We start from the raw sequence: 17,901 nt of genomic DNA on the forward strand, positions 1-17,901 counted from the left end.
CCTCTTGTCATAAAGATAAGTTTTTTTATCACAATTCGACTCAAATTGTCCATTGTTTTATCACTCTTCTATGAATTCCTATTTGTATTCACCTCCAAGTATTCGCTTGCAAGATGTGGGACTGAAACCAAACACTATGAATATCAACAAAGTTTGTCTAAGCTGACCTTTTTGGTCATCCCCTGTAAGAAGGTTGATCAATCATAATGACCAATCTCTGGACTTCCAAAAATAAGATGTACTTTAATTCTTTAATCATCTAATGCACTGCATGTATTATTAACAATAAATTATTCAACAAACAGATCTGTGAATTTGCATTGGTCCAACTTATGCATCAGCAACTAGTAAATGTATAATTTAACAAATCCTCAAATAATTAATACCATTCAATTCACATCAACCATATCTTTTCCTGCCTCTGGTATTCTATTTTAAACCTCCTTTTGCAGCCAAGGATTGGAAGCCGGTGCCAAAACAGCGCATCGATGACTAATTTGCGCACCACAGAATCCAAAATCGGTGGCTTCTGCCGCAGCCTACAAGAAAACTGCGAGCCCGAAGACGCGTTTTGCGAAGAACGCAATTGCACGAATGTTGAAATCCGACGCGTAAGGTTTTCAGTGGGAACTGGATCGGCAAAGATGTAATTTTAACAAAGACCGGGGACATTTCCGATTGTCGAGATTCTATATAAGGCCCGGCTGCCGCGCCACTTTGCCTCTGCAAGCCGGGGTTTCTCCTCTCCTTTTCTCCTACCCCTCTCTTTACTCTCCTCGGCGATGGGTTATGAGAATTTGTTCGAGTCCTCACCGGAGATGGAGAGATTTCTCTGCGAGAGGCTTCTTGATCAGAGCCATCCCATCTCCGAGAGGTTTAGGGTTCTTTTCTCGCTTCGGAATCTCCGGGGCCCTGGCCCACGGGAGGCCCTCATTCGCGGTATGCTTCGATCTTGATTGATTTCTACTCTGCGTTGCGCTGCTTCAATTGTTAGTCTTCTTTGTAAATATCATCCAGGATTCTTGATTTTTTTTGTCAGATTCGATCACAGCTGTAACCTAATACCCTGAACCGTTGCCGAAATGTTTGTTTTATCCGGCTTTCTTGTCATTGGGTTGCATCCCCTGATCAAACGCTAAACCCTGATGTCCTAAAATTATGTCACATTATCGGTGTTTTTTTTAATCACTGGAGTGCATGCACCCATGTAACTCCAGAAAAAGGAACCCTAAACACCGTCAAAATGTTGACTTTATCGGTTTTTTGTTTTAATCTTTGGATTGCATGCCTAGTTCCTGAGATTTTGTTGCTTATGTGCTGTATTACTTGGATGGATCTTTTGTTGCACGCTTTATGTTTTATTGTTTTTCCTCAATGATTAAACTAGTTGAACTTGGTAGTAATCTGGACTAAGAAACATCTCATTGGAGCGCATGCTCTAATATAATGCCAGAAACTGAATCCTAGAATTCTAAACCCATGTCAAAAACTGGACTTTGTCTTTTTTTTTATTACTTTTAATCATGGTGTTCTGTTGCTTGTGCGTTGGTATTAGTTGGATGAATCTTTTTTGTAACCTCTATTTCTAGTATTTTTCCTGCATGATTGACCAAGTTGAACTTGCTGGTAATCTGGACTGAGAAGCCAAAGTTTCTAATAGATGCGCCAGAGGTCAGAGTGATACTCAAAACAAGCAACTCCTAACCTATATGGGGTTTTGATTAAAGGGATACCACTGGAAAACTGATTTGAGAGGCCCTAGTTTCACTTCATTTGGTGTTTGAATGAGGCAAATATAATAAACAGCTATTATGCAGTGAATGGTGCACAAATCTAACATGCTACAAACACACGTTAGACATATTGCCTGTATTTTAAGACCTAGGTTACAAAATTCTCTTATATCAGTAATTTGGCTTGGGGAACTTCTAAATAAATCCTTACTTTAAGCCAAAGAAAATTTTACACCAAGTTGTTCACTTTAAGCCAAAGACATATCACCAGGGTTTTCCAGAATCATGTTGTGCTTAAACTGGAGATACCTTTATGTCTATGCCATGTAAGATGGTTGAACAAAAAAGAATTTAGACCAGAAGATGGACAATATGCCATGTTTTATCCAGTTTAACAATTCAGGTTAATGTCAACATATACGTCTTTATGAATATGTATTACACTACTTGCATAATCAAATTGTTCCTTTATTAACATTTTGAAGTGCAACCTTCATAACAGTGATGCGTCATATTTTTTCCTCTTATAACTTTGTGAATACATAGATTTTTAGTTCCATGTTACTCATGTTTTATTTCCTGCGCTGCCTTCAGCTACGAGGGATTCTTCAAACTTGCTTGCACATGAGGCAGCATTTGCTCTAGGTCAAATGCAGGATGTTGAAGCTGTTCCTGCATTAGAAGCAGCTCTCAGAGATCTTTCATTACATCCAATTGTTCGTCATGAGGTTGTTTTTCTTCAACATTGCTAATTTAGGATTGATTTACTGCTGTTTCTTTTGTTTTGTTCATGACTATGATTATGTTACCAGGCAGCAGAAGCTCTTGGAGCAGTTGGTTTGGAAGGCATTATTCCCCTGTTGGAAGAGTGTTTAGCAACTGATCCTGCTCAGGAGGTGCAGGAAACATGTGAATTAGCTCTTAGACGTATACGAGAACAAAAGAACATTAGCAGTGGTGATGGAGCATCTGTAAAAGCTTCGCCTTTCCTGTCAGTTGATCCAGCCATGCCTGCTTCCCTTAATTCCCCAGTGGATCAACTAAGGTACATTAAGATGAATACCTAAACGTCTTACCATGCATGCAGACAGCTTATTGATAAATTTTGAGCCTCTTGTTCAAGGGAAGTTCTCCTGAATGAAGAAGAGGGCATGTATGAGCGGTATGCAGCTCTCTTTGCACTTAGGAATGCTGGTGAAGATGCTGCTGTCAATGCTATAATTGCGTCATTAAATGCTAGAAGTGCGCTCCTACGACATGAGGTGTGCCAACTCTTTTCTATCAATAAATGTGTGGTTCTCCTTTGCTCTAAACGATATTCTTTATTATAGACAAGTTGGATTGTCCTACAAAAAAAAGAGACTAGTTGGGTTTATATGATTAAGGACATGAATAATATATATTAATATCTTCTGTTGTAATGGTTAGGTTGGTTCATTTTTTACAAACAATTTACTGTAAATGCTTCCTGTATGTACGGCATTTGGTATAAAATGTTGTGACCCGGACTTTTTTGTGATCCTTAATTGGAGATTGGACATTTCATAGGTTTCAGAATCTGATTTTGCAATTGATTGTGATATTTGCAATATATGTTTTGTCTTAATTGGTGTTGGCTTGGTGGCATTTGTTACAGGCCTTAAACTGTTTGAACTAATACTACCTGTTGTATAGTTGGAGTTGTGGAAGAGGGTGGTTGTCATGAGATATGTGGAAAGACATTTAACATTTATAGGCGAACTCGGGGGACAGCGCCAGAACTGGAAATTATTTAGCTTATAGTAACTGGAAATTGAGGGATCAGAAAATAATGACTGTAATATTGGCATTTCTATTACAAAGGTTACTGTTCTTGGCGTTTTAATAAGGAAAGCTGTAAACAAATTCTATCACATAGTAGATTTCCCCCCCAAAATAGTTGATATTTTTCAAGAAATTCTAGATACTATATTATTTGATCTTTATGAGTTATTGGTGCTATAAACTGCACGCCAACTTAATTGTTCTGATACTCAGTGTGCACATATTATACCTGGATCCCTTCATTCTATTAAAAAAAAAAATAATTGGGTCATGGCCTCTAGTAAGGAAACATTGAATCCACTCGTCGTCGTCATCTTCATCGCTCTCTGTGTGTGTGTGTGTGTCTGTTGCTAGAGAAGCACTCAGTAGATCTTAATACAGCTTATATGTCAATTTTACAACTGATGGATGATGTCAAACATTTTATGCCTTCTGATTGTTTATTGCTGACATTAATCATCCTAAAACTGCTGTTAGCAATCTGTGATGTTAAATTGACCTTGTCAGATAATTATTGGACCTTAGATCTTTCAATCAACATTTCGAGCCTTTGAGGGTATTATATTAGGACATTTGATCATGTTGTTCTTCCTTCATGCCATTTATGTTCTCCATTACCCAGACAGGATTGACGTGCATGGTTTGAGTTGTTTTGTTAATGATGCCTGGTAATTATGGTTATAATTTTTTCTGTTATACTTGCTAGTAACTATCTAGGTAATGCAAAATGCAAGTGTTTTTACAGGAGTCTAATACTGAGCTCTTCTGTTTGATAACTCCCATGTTATTGTCACCTGATGTCCTGATCTTCATTTCTCTTAGGCTAGTATTCTTCCATGTACTTTCTTGAACTTGCAGACTGTCATCGCTGAAGGAGTTGCTTTTAGCTTAATATAAATGAGAATCAGATAGTCCTTTATGCTTCTAGCATGTAATTAGTTATTCTCTAATTTCAAATTTCATGAATGCAGTTTTGCATGAAGAACCTGCCTTAGGTTCTATTGTAGCGATATTTTTTCTGCCTTATCATGGTCTTAAAAGTGAAAATATTTTTATTATAACTTATTGTGCAGGTTGCTTATGTGTTGGGTCAATTGCAAAATAAAGCTGCTTCTGCTGCACTTTCTGAGATCCTGAGAAATGTGAATGAGCATCCAATGGTTAGACATGAAGCTGCTGAAGCCCTTGGATCCATTGCAGGTACTTTAAAGATGGGCCGCTTGATCTGATATTAGTACCATGGTTCCATTTTATTATATCATGAATTTGTGTTTTCACATACGTTATTTGCTAAGAGGATATATTTTAAACCTCCTCGAATATATTATTTGGTTTTTCATATCACAATTTCCCTAGAGAGAGTGACATTACATTATCAAAATGGACAGAGACTTTGTATAACAAACCAGATACCTGTTTGGAACCCTTAAAAGTCTCATCACATTTGTGCTTAGTAGTTTCATTGATCCCTGACCTCCAGACTGATTATCCTCGTGATTCTATGTTAAGAGCTGATGTTGAGCACCCTCTTGCTTCCATTGCCTTAGGCAATCTAGCTTTATTAATGCCATCATCCTCCCCATCCTTTTTCTTTTTCTTTGATTGGTCAAGTTCTTATGATATCTTATTTCTTTAGATAAAAGTGGAACGATATCTTGCTATATTCTCTCTGTTTTTTCAGGTTAACGATCTTGATGTTTTTAATATATGCTTGTTGTCTCACTTTTTGTCATGTTTTAGATAGTGAAAGTGTGGCACTTCTGAAGGAATTCGCAAGGGACCCTGAGCCTATAGTCTCTCAGAGCTGCGAAGTAGCGCTTAGCATGCTGGAATATGAAAATTCTGGCAAGTCCTTTGAGGTAAGGGAGTCAAAGAATACAGTGCTTTTGTGCAGTACCACTTTGTGTTGATAAAAACTTTTGACCTCTGTGTCCTCTCCATGCAGTATCTTTTCTTGCAGACACCTCAAGTGCAGTAGTCTCATCCACAATGCTTTGCATCCGAATTTTTCTGTCACACATTAGAAGATTGGATTGGTAAATCAAAAGACTACCACTAGTGCATTAGGGCCTCCAAGTGAAACATCTGTATTTGCAGATTGGCTCAATATTTGGCTCTGTTGTGCATTAGTTTGACTCTGCAAATGTACAACTTTCAAGACGAGGTAGTGTATTGTCAAAAGATGAGTTGATAAGACTGCTTCTCTATACTTCAATTTATGAAATTAAGTCTTTTTTTTTCTTTTGATGGTTAATATTAAGTTGATGCATACCCATATGATGGAAGGATCTGTATTTTAAGTGATCCAATATCTACATGCATATCACAAACACATCCAGTTCCGACGTGCTCACACCAGGATTCATTGCAACAAATTTGGGATTGTCTAATACAGTCATAAGTGTTTGTCTCCACTAAGTTTCTTGCATTAGTGTATGCATATGCCCATGGTTAATCTACTCTTTTGGTACATGTGATGTGTATGATGGGTGGGTTCCACCCTCCATTTCTCACAGAAAAGAAAAAATAATAAACGTATGGAGGGTACAAGTCCAAGTGCCGTTGGAGCAAAAATGTTAATTTAAACATGAAAGCACGCTGTAATCTGGCTCTTATGCTTCCCTTGATTAGTAATGCTGTTTGTGGAAGGTTCTGCTATGATGCTCCGATATTTTTCACCCATAGCAAGTATGGTGTTATGTGGTCATTTTGAAGATGGGGCAGCTGTCTTCTGTTTCTTCGGCTTTATATAGTAGTCTTATTGTTAGCGATGCAGCTGGCTGTGCTCACGCGATAGCAGTGTGAGCAGCCGATATACCAAAAAAAAAAAAAATGTTGGGGGCACTTGGGAGACAGAAAGACAAGATGCAAGATTATACGATTTTGAATGTCAGCCTAAGGGAGTAAATTGTAGCAGGCCATATCAGAGATGCCCTAGGATGATATAACAAGAAGTATGGAATTCTCTCATCTGGTTTACGTGGAGTTATAACTGGCTGGCCTTGTGCGTATGCCCTCTACGTATTGAGAGAAACATGGAGAAGAAAATGGGAGAGAATCCACTGTTTGATTGGAGAGGATTAGGAGAGAAGAGAAATCATTTTCTTTTATTTAGTTAGAAATTGGAAATGAGTAAGGAAGAAAAACTCAAAATTTTCATTTGGATGGGAGAGAAAAGAGGAGAATTTGGGAAATGATTTCTCCCCAACACATATTTTTTTCAATCTCTCCTAACATAGAGAGAATTAGAGTGCAACCCTTTTATTCACATGTTTTCTCTTGTATCTAGAATTTTTTCTCTCCCCTTCTCATCTATTAGATTGAAGTCGTCTTTTCTCTCCCTTCCTCTCCTTTCTTTTTTATTCTCTCCTACCTTACATAGCCTCGTGCTAACAGGCTGGAGTGTGAGTTAAAATTTTAAAAAACTTTGGATGAACTATATATAAAATTTCTAGAGCCAACAAACATTATCTGTAGCTCGTAGTTCAGGGATTGGTGTGTATCAGCATCTCTTGATCTTCGAAAAAATAACAGCAATTGAGGGGCTAGTAAATAATTAAAATTTTATCAAAAATCAGAAATAATATATAAAAGAATCTTGCGAACTTAGGGACCGTTAAGTAACAAATCATATATATGGGGGACTATTAAATAATTCTCCACAGCACTTTTTCAAAATATAACCAGAACTAAACAAGTAAGAGAAAAAGAAGAGCGTAAGATTGGAAAACTTGCGATTCGGACTCAATTGGCTATTTACTAATTTTTGACTCCGATAAGTAAACTGTGCAATTTAAGTCCAATTTATGTATATATTTGTATATACATATTATGCACCTTTTGAAAAAAAATGATATCTACTTTTCTTGAGTCTAAAATCAATAATATAATACTTAAATCAAAGATCCATAGAGTGAAAAAAGAAGAGCTGGTGTGATGTATCCAATGCCCTCGTGCAATGCCGACTTCTTCTAACGCTAGAAGGCCATAGGAAGACACTTAGACAAAAGCATGTCGTGAAAAATGCACATGGAATGGGTGTGCATGGATAAGTATAGAAGCTATAATTGCAAACCACGATTAAAACAATGGAAGCATTTGTTTGTACTTTTTTTTTAAGTCTTGATTTTAAGGATAATTTTTTTACTATTTTTTTTTAGAATCGTCTAAGATTCCGGCTAAAACTATCCATCATAATTTATACTATTAAATATATATAGAAATAAAAAATTACATATTTTTAGAAGTATCTAACCTATACATCGTACAACCGTTAATGGTGTTCATTTATTAGTTTGCCAAAATATACAATAAAATATTTAAATAGGGAATTCACTTTACTGGTCATGATTTTTATATATATAAATTGTAGCAATACAAAGTTATTTTTAACAAATTAGAGACTAATATAATACATAATTTTTGGTTTTTAAATATATTTAATGATATAAATTATAATTAATAGTCTAGATCTTTGATTTAAATATTTTATTACTAATTTTGGATTTCAAATACCGCTTCCTAGTTCCGTCCTTGATTTCTGACTGGCCCGGCAGAGATACGACCTAGACGCCGAGTTTTCCAACCTCGAAGTGCGTGGACGGTTGAGGAGGAGAGGGGAACGACCCAAAGGAAGATAGAGAAGAGAGGAGCTCCGCTAGCTTCTGCCCTCCCAAATCCATGGCGGATAACCTATTCCAGGGGCTCCCTCCTCCCTCCGCAACGCCTCCGGCGGCCCCGGAGCGGTCCCCGACCTCTGTCAAGAGAGATTCGTCTCCGGCTCCCTCCGCCGCCGCCGCCGCCGCCGCCGCCACCGTCGCTGCCAACGCCAACGCCCCGGCTCCCGCCCTCAAGAGCGCTTTCAAGAGAGATAATCCCCCCGAGTCCCATGACGCAGGTGCGCGCTAAATCCTAGGGCCTTGTTTGATTTCTCTTTTGGGCGATGTCCATCTACTGCGACCTTAGGGTTTCTTGGAATTTGTCTGCTGTCAGTTATTGACTCTATCTTTCACTGGATTTCGAGGATGGTATGGAATTTTAGGCGAATTGCTGGAAATATTTAGAGAGTTGCATCATTCCGACTAAATTTCTCTGATTTAATCAGTGATTGGACCTTATTAGAAGTGGCCAAGTTTGTGAGTGGGAAAAAAAATAGTTTTTCGGAAGTTAAGGGAGTCTCTAGTGAAAGGATATATGCTTATATTTGTCGGAGGAAAGAGATGGAGAGACTGAACTAGAAGTCATACCTGAAACAACTTTTCCCAGGGGGAATAGGAAATATATGGGAGATAACGGAGGAGCGATCACAGATTGAGGAGGTATGGATTTTAAGAAAGATCCTAGGAACTCAATGATCACTATGAATTAGTTAAAACACTACCCATTCAAGTTATGATTCCTTATTATTTGCATGGCTATTGCATCTGAATCGGAGCCGACTCAAATGACTTCTGGTTTTCATAGTCACAAAGGCATGCTTCACCCAGGATTAGGTTTTTTCACAAAATAATTGCAGCTGAAGTCCCCCTTATGGTACATGGGCCATAAACCTACCACCGCACTAACATCTTGTAACCTCTCATGCAGGAAGATAGAGGAACTGACGACATATTTAAACTGCTAGATATTAGGGGTGGTTGATTTATTGGACTGATACTATTGTCTTATATCAAGACTAGGTTACCGGGCTGCTTGTGGATAAGCAATTCTGATACTACTGTCTCATATTAAGACTAGGTTATCAGGCCGCTTGTGGATAACCAATTCACAGTCTGAGCAACCTTTTTTTTTTCTTTCTCACTGTTAGTTTTGTTGATATCTGATATAATTGATTGATACTTTCATGGCTGTGTGTTTAAATCTGGAATTAATAGTTTGGCAGCAAAAGCTGTTGCACTTTTGACCTAGTTTTAGTGTCCTCCAGTACTAGATAGACAATGTAAGCTTTCTGATTTAGCAAATTCGGAACACCTGCTGCCGGCTTCCTTATTGACTAGGCTGACCTGTTCACTAGAAGCATCTGAATTGAGGTACAAAATTGTTTTTTTTTGTGACCGTGTATTGCATCTGAATTAAATATCTGTAGAAATTCACCTGTTTTTGTACTCAAAACAGTTAACTTTCATTTCTTTTTTTTGTTTGAATGTTATGCTTTCTGCTAATCAGATAAAATATTTCATCGTGAAAGATAATTTTCATTTTTAAATTAAAATACTTGATGTGTCTGGCAGCACCACAGAAGAAGTTGAGATTCAAAACAAGTGTTGATGCAACAGAAACACAGATTATAGAAGCAATGCAAAAGATAGCATCACATATAAAGAATCCTTCGAAGTTCAGCAAGGCATCAAAGCTTGCTATGCAATTAATCCAGGCTGGAAGTGTGAAGCCAGGGACTAGTGAACACTTCTTTGCTGTATTGGAGGCTGCAATGTCTTCACCAACAGCTTGTAATGACCCTGCATTGAGAGCAGATTACCAGGCCCTGTTCTCAGCAGTTCAAGATGTTACAGAGGTGAGGTCTTGAAAATTTTGTAATTTCCAGTATGTATTTGATGAAGGGCTAGTTTTGAATTGTCGTGTAGTTGGTTGTAGTCATTTGATAGTAGTTGAATCAAGAATCTGTGAGGAATTGGCCACATCAGATCTAGAAATAGCATGTCATTATCCAGAAGGCTCTTGGTGTTGCCAAGCTATGAGAGCTAGCCTATTTTTGACCTGTCATCTGTGATTGGAAGATCACATTTGCAACTGCATTGTTATATTTTCTTTTCATATACAGTCATTTCCTTGATGGCAGAAAAACATTGTGCTGGTGGAGATTGACCTTACCTTCTTTTTCCCCCCTTCTCCTGATGTGCAGTGCTTCAGCAAGCAGCAGAAAAATCTATTAATAACATGGACATTGCGGGCGGTGGTGGCAAATGATCTTTACACTGATGACAGCTTTGTGGTATGAAGAATTGGATTTTTTATTTGTATGTGATGAATCATTAGATTAAGCAATAGACTTAACAAAGAAATGAACTCTCCATCCAATAATATCTGATTGATCATACATACTATGTAGTTATACCACTGGGAAAAAAGTGTCAATATGTCATGTGCCCTAACATTCTGTTACAGGAACATAGGTATTAATTGCATGCTCGTAGAAACACACTTGGAATTTTCTGCACAAGTATGTTAATGAAAGACATTGTCTACTTAATAGAAAATTGTTCCACTTTTATAATTTAATAATAATGCCCGTTGAATAACATCATATGCTATTATAGTTTTATAAAGCAAGGAAAATTATAGGTCATGTTGTCTCAAAGTGTATTGTTTCTGAGAGCGCTAAACCATGGCAAAGGTTTCTGCTTTATCCATCAATTGCACATTTGGTCATTTTACCGAGATGTTGTCTTTTAATTATCACTCTAGATCTCTTTTGTTTGGTATATTCTTTAATTTAGACGACTAGAGATATTCTATTGAGAATGCACTTATTATTTTTATAGGTTTATGTCAAGGTTTGCTATCTCGCTACTGGACCCCGTACTAGTATCTTGCTGGTATAGTGTTGGTATGCCTAGTATGGGGTTGGTTTCGTGTATCGAGACTCGACATACCCTCCATATTGAGTTTTGATTTTGTCCCAGTATGGTATTATACACTCGGTACAGGACGTACCGATACGATGAACCGTAGTATACCGTTACTCTACACAAAATGTTGGCAGCTTCTTGTTGAGTCCCATTTATTTTAAATACTAATTATTTATTACTTTCAATGTTACCAGCATTTTATTTCCCACGTATGATTAAGTTAATACCGTTCTTCCTAGCAAATTAAATTTCTTGCAAGAGATTTTATCTCACTTCTTTAACTGTTTAACCTCTAATAAATGAAAGAAAGCATGAATCGTGCTTGAGTAGTGATTGTTGACAGAGAACCATTTAATATGGTACTGTCATTTACGCTTAACCATCATGTTCTTCCTTGAGTTGATATAAAAAATTACAAGATTTGTAAGCTCTAGATTCATCAACTTGTTCTGACAGGAGGGACTGAATTTAAGTCGAATCATAACAATTATTTTCACTAGGAGCAATGGGCTTTTCAGCATAAGGGTTTTTGTTAAATAATAGGTGCAATGTCTTTACAAAATGAAAGTGGGTTGTGAGACAATTTTCTCTGCCATTGGTCCAAAAAGTAAATAAGTAAATCACCTTTGCTCTATATGGGTAGTTATTCGGTGGTCAACTTGGTGGGTTGACAAAGCAAAAGCATAAACGATTCACAAATTTGATGTTTTATTTTCATCATTTTCAATGTTGAGCTTGCTGTTAAGTTTGGCGGTTTCACTCGCTGTATAGGATATAAAACAATACATATTCAGAATCACATTCCTATTTATATTCTGTTTTTAGTTTATTATAGTGTAAATGCATTCAGTTATTTAGATGATAATGATAAAAATGCTTAAGCTTGACAGGCTTAATACTTCTTTGTTAGGCTCTTGTGGATGTGGAACAGAATTAATTAGTGATTATGTTCTTTTCTTTTGACATGAGAAGGTCTAGATGTTCTCCAAAACCATATCGAACTGTTTATATTACATACTTCTCAGAAAAAAGTGTTTATAATGCATCCTTGTTTATGTTTTGTACCTTTGCCTTTACCGAGTATTGTTACTATTTCAGTATTCAAAAGCAGCAGGAAAAATCAAAGAAGCCATTTCTAGCCTCCCCCTTGCCACCACGGATGATGACAACGACGAAGCGGCAGCACTGGCACTAGCTGAAAATAAGGCAGTTGGCATTGACAATTGTCAGCAGGAAAATACATCGCCTGATTTGTCTGAATCTAATAAAGAAACATGCGATCCGTTTGGATTAGATTCTCTGCTCCCAAGTACATCTAAGAAGGATGAAAGATCTAAAGTAAAGGACGTAACAGCTGTAAACATAAGGGCAGAAGAAGAAGAATCCAAGAGATTTATCAAGTCACAGAGAGAAGTTTTACTATTATGTTTGGAGGTTGCTGCAAAACGTTACAAAGTACTCTGGTCAGATTATCACATTCTCACTGATTCCCTTTGATATTTTTTTTAACTTGTTTCGGGTTCATTCTGTTTTACACTTTAACAAGCATTATTTCCATCATTTGTGTTAATGGATGTAATATTGTCTGTGTGTCAGGGCCCAAACTGTGATTGATATATTGGTTAAGCATGCATTTGACAACATAGACAGGTTCACGGCTCGACAAAGAGATGCAATTGAGAAGCTCTGGGCTTCAATAAGGGAACAGCTGATCAGAAGGAAGCAGGGGAAATCCGTCACTGGAAAACTTGACATGAATGCTTTCGAGTGGCTTCAGGAGAAGTATTCCCATGAGAAGATCAGCATTCGGCATGCTGTTGGAGGTGGAGGCGAACGCCGTGCTGAACAATGGCTTGGTTAACTGTTTCTATTCCTAGACATGGTTTATGGGAAACCAAATTGAGCATCTCCATTTGTTTCAAGATCAAAACTTTTATCCTAAAGAGAAATTCACATTTTAACCACCATCTTTGCCAACAGGTTGCTTTGCCAGATCAATGATAGTGAAAACAATCTCATGCAAATTTTATGATGCATTTAGTTCTTTACTGTCACTAGTGAAACAACATGGGTAATGGCATGCTTGGCTTTCTCTGCATCCGACTCTGCTCATGGCTATGAATATGATTCCTTGAGATGACTCACCTGAAAACATTGTTTAAGTTATAATCATTGGGTTGCAGAATAAGTTAATTCCAAGTAAAATGGGTCAACCTGTGTCTCTCTCTCTCATATTATGAGTTGGACTCCCACTTAATGAGGTAGTGATAATTTCATCTTTCAGTCTCTCATATTTAATTATGCATATGTCTTACTTTATATATACTTATATTGATTTTGTGCAGTGTTAACACGCTTTGTATTATTGAGAAAGATTAAACAGAAGTAATCACGTTAACTAACACTAAACATTTCCATTAATCACAACACATTTTATACTCACTCGATTCTTTTTCTCTACCTAGTGAAAGGATTAAAAGATAAGAAGCATCAAAATAAGACGTAGAAATGTACAAATCGCAAGCAAGATGGAGGCAGAAAGTGAGCTCTCCCATGTGTCAAGGAAAACATGACTTGTATGCAACTATCACAAGACTCATTTCAAATTTATGGAGCAGTTCATCCTGATATCCCTTGGCCATGTGATAGTAGAGCATCCAAAGAGGGCCCCCTCAAACAATTGCAGGCGCAGACAGAAGGCAAAAACCAAAAAATGAAGACAGGTCGAAGGGGATGGGCGCAGGAAGCAACCACAAAAACAAGCGGCTTAGGGAAGTAATAGCAGCTACATAATGTATGTTTACGTAAGCCTTCATAATATCTTACTAATATTTGTGGGCCATTCTCTCTGACTTTAGACCCTGCCAAGTATCTGCCTCGCTGCAGTCATTTTTTTAACAATATCTCCCGTATGCAATCGTTCTTTGGGTAATTTGCTGGAACATTGTAGCCCAATGTTGATCACTGAAATTAAGCACTCTTGTATCCTGTCTTGTTTAGCGCACCTTTGTTGTTTGTCATCGATACTTTCAAACTCTTCCTCTCGTATCAACTGCGGATCTACGATGTTCATAATTTGAGTAGGAAAAGCCATCTCAACAAATTGATGAAGATCTTGGCTCTCAGTGAAGGTTCATCAGTGGGTCTCCTTCCTGTAAACATCTCCAAGAGAAGTATTCCATAGCTGTACACATCTCCATGAGTCGATACTTGGCTTCCCAAACCGTACTCTGATATATGTTTGCACAAAGACAACGACAAAAACATATATTGTTAAACATTCAAGATATATAAATCGCTCCACAAACAAATCAAAGAAGTGGATCATTTCTCTATGCCACCAAAAGATTATATTGGAAGCATAAATTCAAATCAAAAGGTAGAAATATGTTGTACTATAATGAATGAACCAGATTAGCCTATCTGTCTTTAGCTGCTCATCATTAGTATATATTAGCCTACGTTGGAAGAAAATGAGAAGTAGAAAAATTTGTGCATGGAGTCTCACACCTGGAGCGATGTATCCAACCGATCCTTTTATCGCCGCCAAGCTAGCAGATATGGAGAACGAGTTGGTAGATTCAGAGAGAAACTTCGCCAGCCCGAAGTCAGTCACACGGGCAGTCATGTCGCCGTCTAGAAGAATGTTGCTCGGCTTGAGATCACAATGCACGATTGGCACCGGGCTGTGATGATGAAGGTAATCCACTGCAGAAGCCACGTCGATGGCTATGCTCACTCTCTGTTCTAAATTCAAATTCCTCGTCGGGCATTGCTCATTCGCTTCTGGATGCAGCCATCGTTCCAAGCTTCCATTCTCCATAAATTCAAGAACCAATGCTTTGAAATCATTACCTCTAAAATCAACACTAGAGCATGCCGTTATGATTTTGACCAGGTTCCGGTGTCGAATGCTTCTCAAGGCCTCACATTCAGCTATGAAACTCCTTGAAGCCCCCTGCTGCTGAAGGTTCAGTATCTTCACAGCAACCATCTTTATATCACCCAAATCCATGACTCCTTTATATACAGAACCGAAACTCCCAATACCAATCAGATTTGCTGAAGAGAACCCATCAGTTGCTCTGACCAATTCGGCGTAAGAGACTCTAACATGTTCTGTTCTCATGGCTGCCATGGATGTACGTCTCATTCCTGTCTTTCGAGTCCGGTAAAGTAACACGAAGAAGAGAATCAGAGTCACACATAGAACTCCACTAGAAACTGCGATGATCACCACCAAGATAGCAGCTTTGTGTTTTCTCCCATGGGGTTGGGTAGAGGGGCAGGGTGGCAGGTGCAGTTCATGGATTCCACCACAGATCTTTCGATTTCCAATAAGTGAAAATGCGCTCATATTTGCAAAGACCCCACCTAGTGGAACCTCGCCTTCAAGGCTGTTGAAAGAGAGATTCAGAAACTGGAGGGAGCGAAACATTTGGAAATATTCTGGTACATGCCCGGACAGGTTGTTGCTTGAGAGGTCCAGAAATTGAAGGCCCTTTAGATTGGCTAGCGATTTCGGGATGACCCCCTCAAAAAAATTACCGCTCGTATCAAGGATTACGAGGACCACGCATTTGCCGATGCTGTCAGGGATTTCGCCATACAGTCTGTTCTCGGAAAAATCGAGGTCATTGATATTTATCAGGTTGCCAATTTCTGAAGGTAAGAACCCATGTAATGCGTTGTTTGATACGCGTAGGGCTTTAGATAGGGAAAACAGGCTAAGAATCTCTTTGGGTATAGGGCCTGTAAGCTGATTGTAGGAGAGATCTAGTGACTGCAAGTTCTTGCAGTTTCCAAGGTGGGTTGGAATGGTTCCATTCAATATGTTTCCATGCAGAAAGAGTTCATTCAACTGACTAATGTTTCCGAGTGAAGGTGGAATTTGGCCAGAGAAATTGTTGTCAGACATATCCAGCTCATGCAGTGCATTAATATTTCCAAGAGATGCAGGGATATTACCTGTGAGAAGGTTTGAACCAAGGGCAAGTCCTACCAAGTTTTTCAGATTCCCTATATCTGAAGGCAGGCTTCCAGATATCTGGTTTTGCCAAAAAGCAAGGACCTGGATATCCGTGGAGAGGTTGGAAACGGAATTGGGTAGGACACCAGAGAGGTTATTGTTGGCGATCGCAAGTAATCTCAATTTGCTGCAGTTGGTTAGAGCAGTGAGGAAGCTCCAATCGTCGCCCTCCTTGGCTGCTAGTTGGTTACTGAAAAGTAACAGGATCGACAGGTTCTGTAAGGTTCCAAGGTTATGAGGGATTTTTCCATGGAGATTGTTCACTTGGAGCTGTATGCGAAGCAGTCCAGAAGCATTGGATAATGAAGAAGGGATAAGTCCGGTGAATTGATTGCCGTACATGTCGAGATATTTGAGGTGGGGAAGAGTGCTACCTATGTCAGATGGGATGATCCCTCCGAGACTGTTGAACCCCACACTCAACATACGGATGCTTGTGAGATTGTAGAGACAGGGAGGAATCATGCCTGATAACTGGTTTTCAGCTACATCGAGCGAAGCAAGGGAGGGCAGATGGCATAATGAAGATGGAATGCCTCCGGACAGAGGGTTCAATCCAAGAAAAAGCCTGGTGATAGAGGTCAGGTTCGCGACCCAAGGTGGGATGCCGCCCGTAATCATGTTGTTCGACAAGTCGAGCTTGTCCAAAGAGGAGAGGTTGGCCAAAGAGGTTGGCATGGCTCCCGTAAGATTATTGGATTGGAGGATCAAGCCGACGAGCTGAGGAAGTGATCCCAACTCATGGGGCACTCGTCCGCTGAGGAGGTTGTCGCCTAAGTGAATCCAACTCAGATGTTTGCAGTTGCCAAGACTGGATGGAACTTGTCCTTCCAGAGAATTCATGCTTAGGTTGAGAAGTCGCAGTCGATGCAAATGGCCGAGCTCTTGAGGGATGGATCCGTCGAGTTTGTTCTCTTGGAGACTCAGTCTTCTGAGGAAGGTGAGGTTGGCTACGGATGGTGATATGGTTCCTGCCAGGCCAAGGGAGGGTAAGTCCAGAGCAATGACCCTCTCAGGGTGCCGACTACCACACGTGACGCCTTCCCACTGGCAGAAATGAAGCGACTTGTTGTCCCAAGAGGTCAGAGCCCCATACGGATCATCATACATATTGGACTTGAATGAAATGAGAGCTGAGTGGTCGCTTACGCTTTTGCTGTCGTTGTTCCCCACCAAGGAGGCTGCAGTGCTGGTGGTGATAGCTGGAGAGTGGGGAGACGAGAGCACAAAAGAACACAAGAGTAGAAGAAGAGTTGCACGCATGAGAGAGGACCACCAAGAGCATGCCCTCCGTGAGTTGGAGAGATATCCCATCTGCGCTACCTGGAAGTCGAGAGGAAAACAATGAACAATATATATAGCTGGGCGGAGGCTCTGGATAACCTTCCAAGAGCATGCTGGCTTTGTAGCTAGTGGGATTTCTCGGCTGGGTGGTGGGTCTCTCGAGAAGAAACTAAGGTAGGTTTGGGTGGGCTACGTCAGATTGTTACCATGGGATAATTTGACGGTTTCTGAAAAGTTGCAGCACCAAGACAAGCGCGTAAAAGACGTTACCCCTTTTTTTCAGGCGGGCGGCAGTGCAACATTAGTGCAGATCTCCTGTTCATTAAGATATGCATGTGTTGACCTCGGTCGTAGCAGAAAAGATAAATGGAAGACTAACAAATGGACAATGATCCGAGTTATAGTGTACCAAAAAAAAAAAAAAATCTACGTTATCGTCTCTGGAGAAGAAACTACGGGTAGC

At 39.2% G+C, this 17,901-nt stretch overlaps 3 protein-coding genes across 3 annotated transcripts; 2 read left to right on the forward strand and 1 right to left on the reverse strand.

Annotated features, from left to right (window-relative positions):
• Positions 1 to 705: 705 nt before the first annotated feature.
• On the forward strand, positions 706 to 5,790 carry LOC103705470 (deoxyhypusine hydroxylase-B). Its single transcript, XM_008789182.4, has 7 exons — positions 706 to 939; positions 2,328 to 2,461; positions 2,546 to 2,778; positions 2,857 to 2,995; positions 4,610 to 4,736; positions 5,277 to 5,395; positions 5,482 to 5,790. The coding sequence occupies exons 1-7, from the start codon at positions 783 to 785 to the stop codon at positions 5,512 to 5,514; spliced, it is 942 nt and encodes a 313-aa protein (XP_008787404.2). The 5' UTR covers positions 706 to 782; the 3' UTR covers positions 5,515 to 5,790.
• A 2,270-nt stretch (positions 5,791 to 8,060) lies between these two features.
• Positions 8,061 to 13,179, forward strand: LOC103705469. Its single transcript, XM_008789180.3, has 5 exons — positions 8,061 to 8,433; positions 9,767 to 10,050; positions 10,399 to 10,488; positions 12,224 to 12,588; positions 12,722 to 13,179. Exons 1-5 carry the CDS (start codon positions 8,217 to 8,219, stop codon positions 12,984 to 12,986), a joined length of 1,221 nt encoding a protein of 406 aa, XP_008787402.2. The 5' UTR covers positions 8,061 to 8,216; the 3' UTR covers positions 12,987 to 13,179.
• A 201-nt stretch (positions 13,180 to 13,380) lies between these two features.
• LOC103705569 (receptor kinase-like protein Xa21) lies at positions 13,381 to 17,514 on the reverse strand. Its single transcript, XM_008789332.3, has 2 exons — positions 14,636 to 17,514; positions 13,381 to 14,355 (listed from the first exon to the last, which is right to left on the reverse strand). The coding sequence occupies exons 1-2, from the start codon at positions 17,466 to 17,468 to the stop codon at positions 14,195 to 14,197; spliced, it is 2,994 nt and encodes a 997-aa protein (XP_008787554.2). The 5' UTR covers positions 17,469 to 17,514; the 3' UTR covers positions 13,381 to 14,194.
• Between the last annotated feature and the right edge of the window lie 387 nt (positions 17,515 to 17,901).

The sequence above is a fragment of the Phoenix dactylifera genome, chromosome 17 (genome assembly GCF_009389715.1).
Source record: "Phoenix dactylifera cultivar Barhee BC4 chromosome 17, palm_55x_up_171113_PBpolish2nd_filt_p, whole genome shotgun sequence".
Classification (NCBI taxonomy): domain Eukaryota; kingdom Viridiplantae; phylum Streptophyta; class Magnoliopsida; order Arecales; family Arecaceae; genus Phoenix; species Phoenix dactylifera.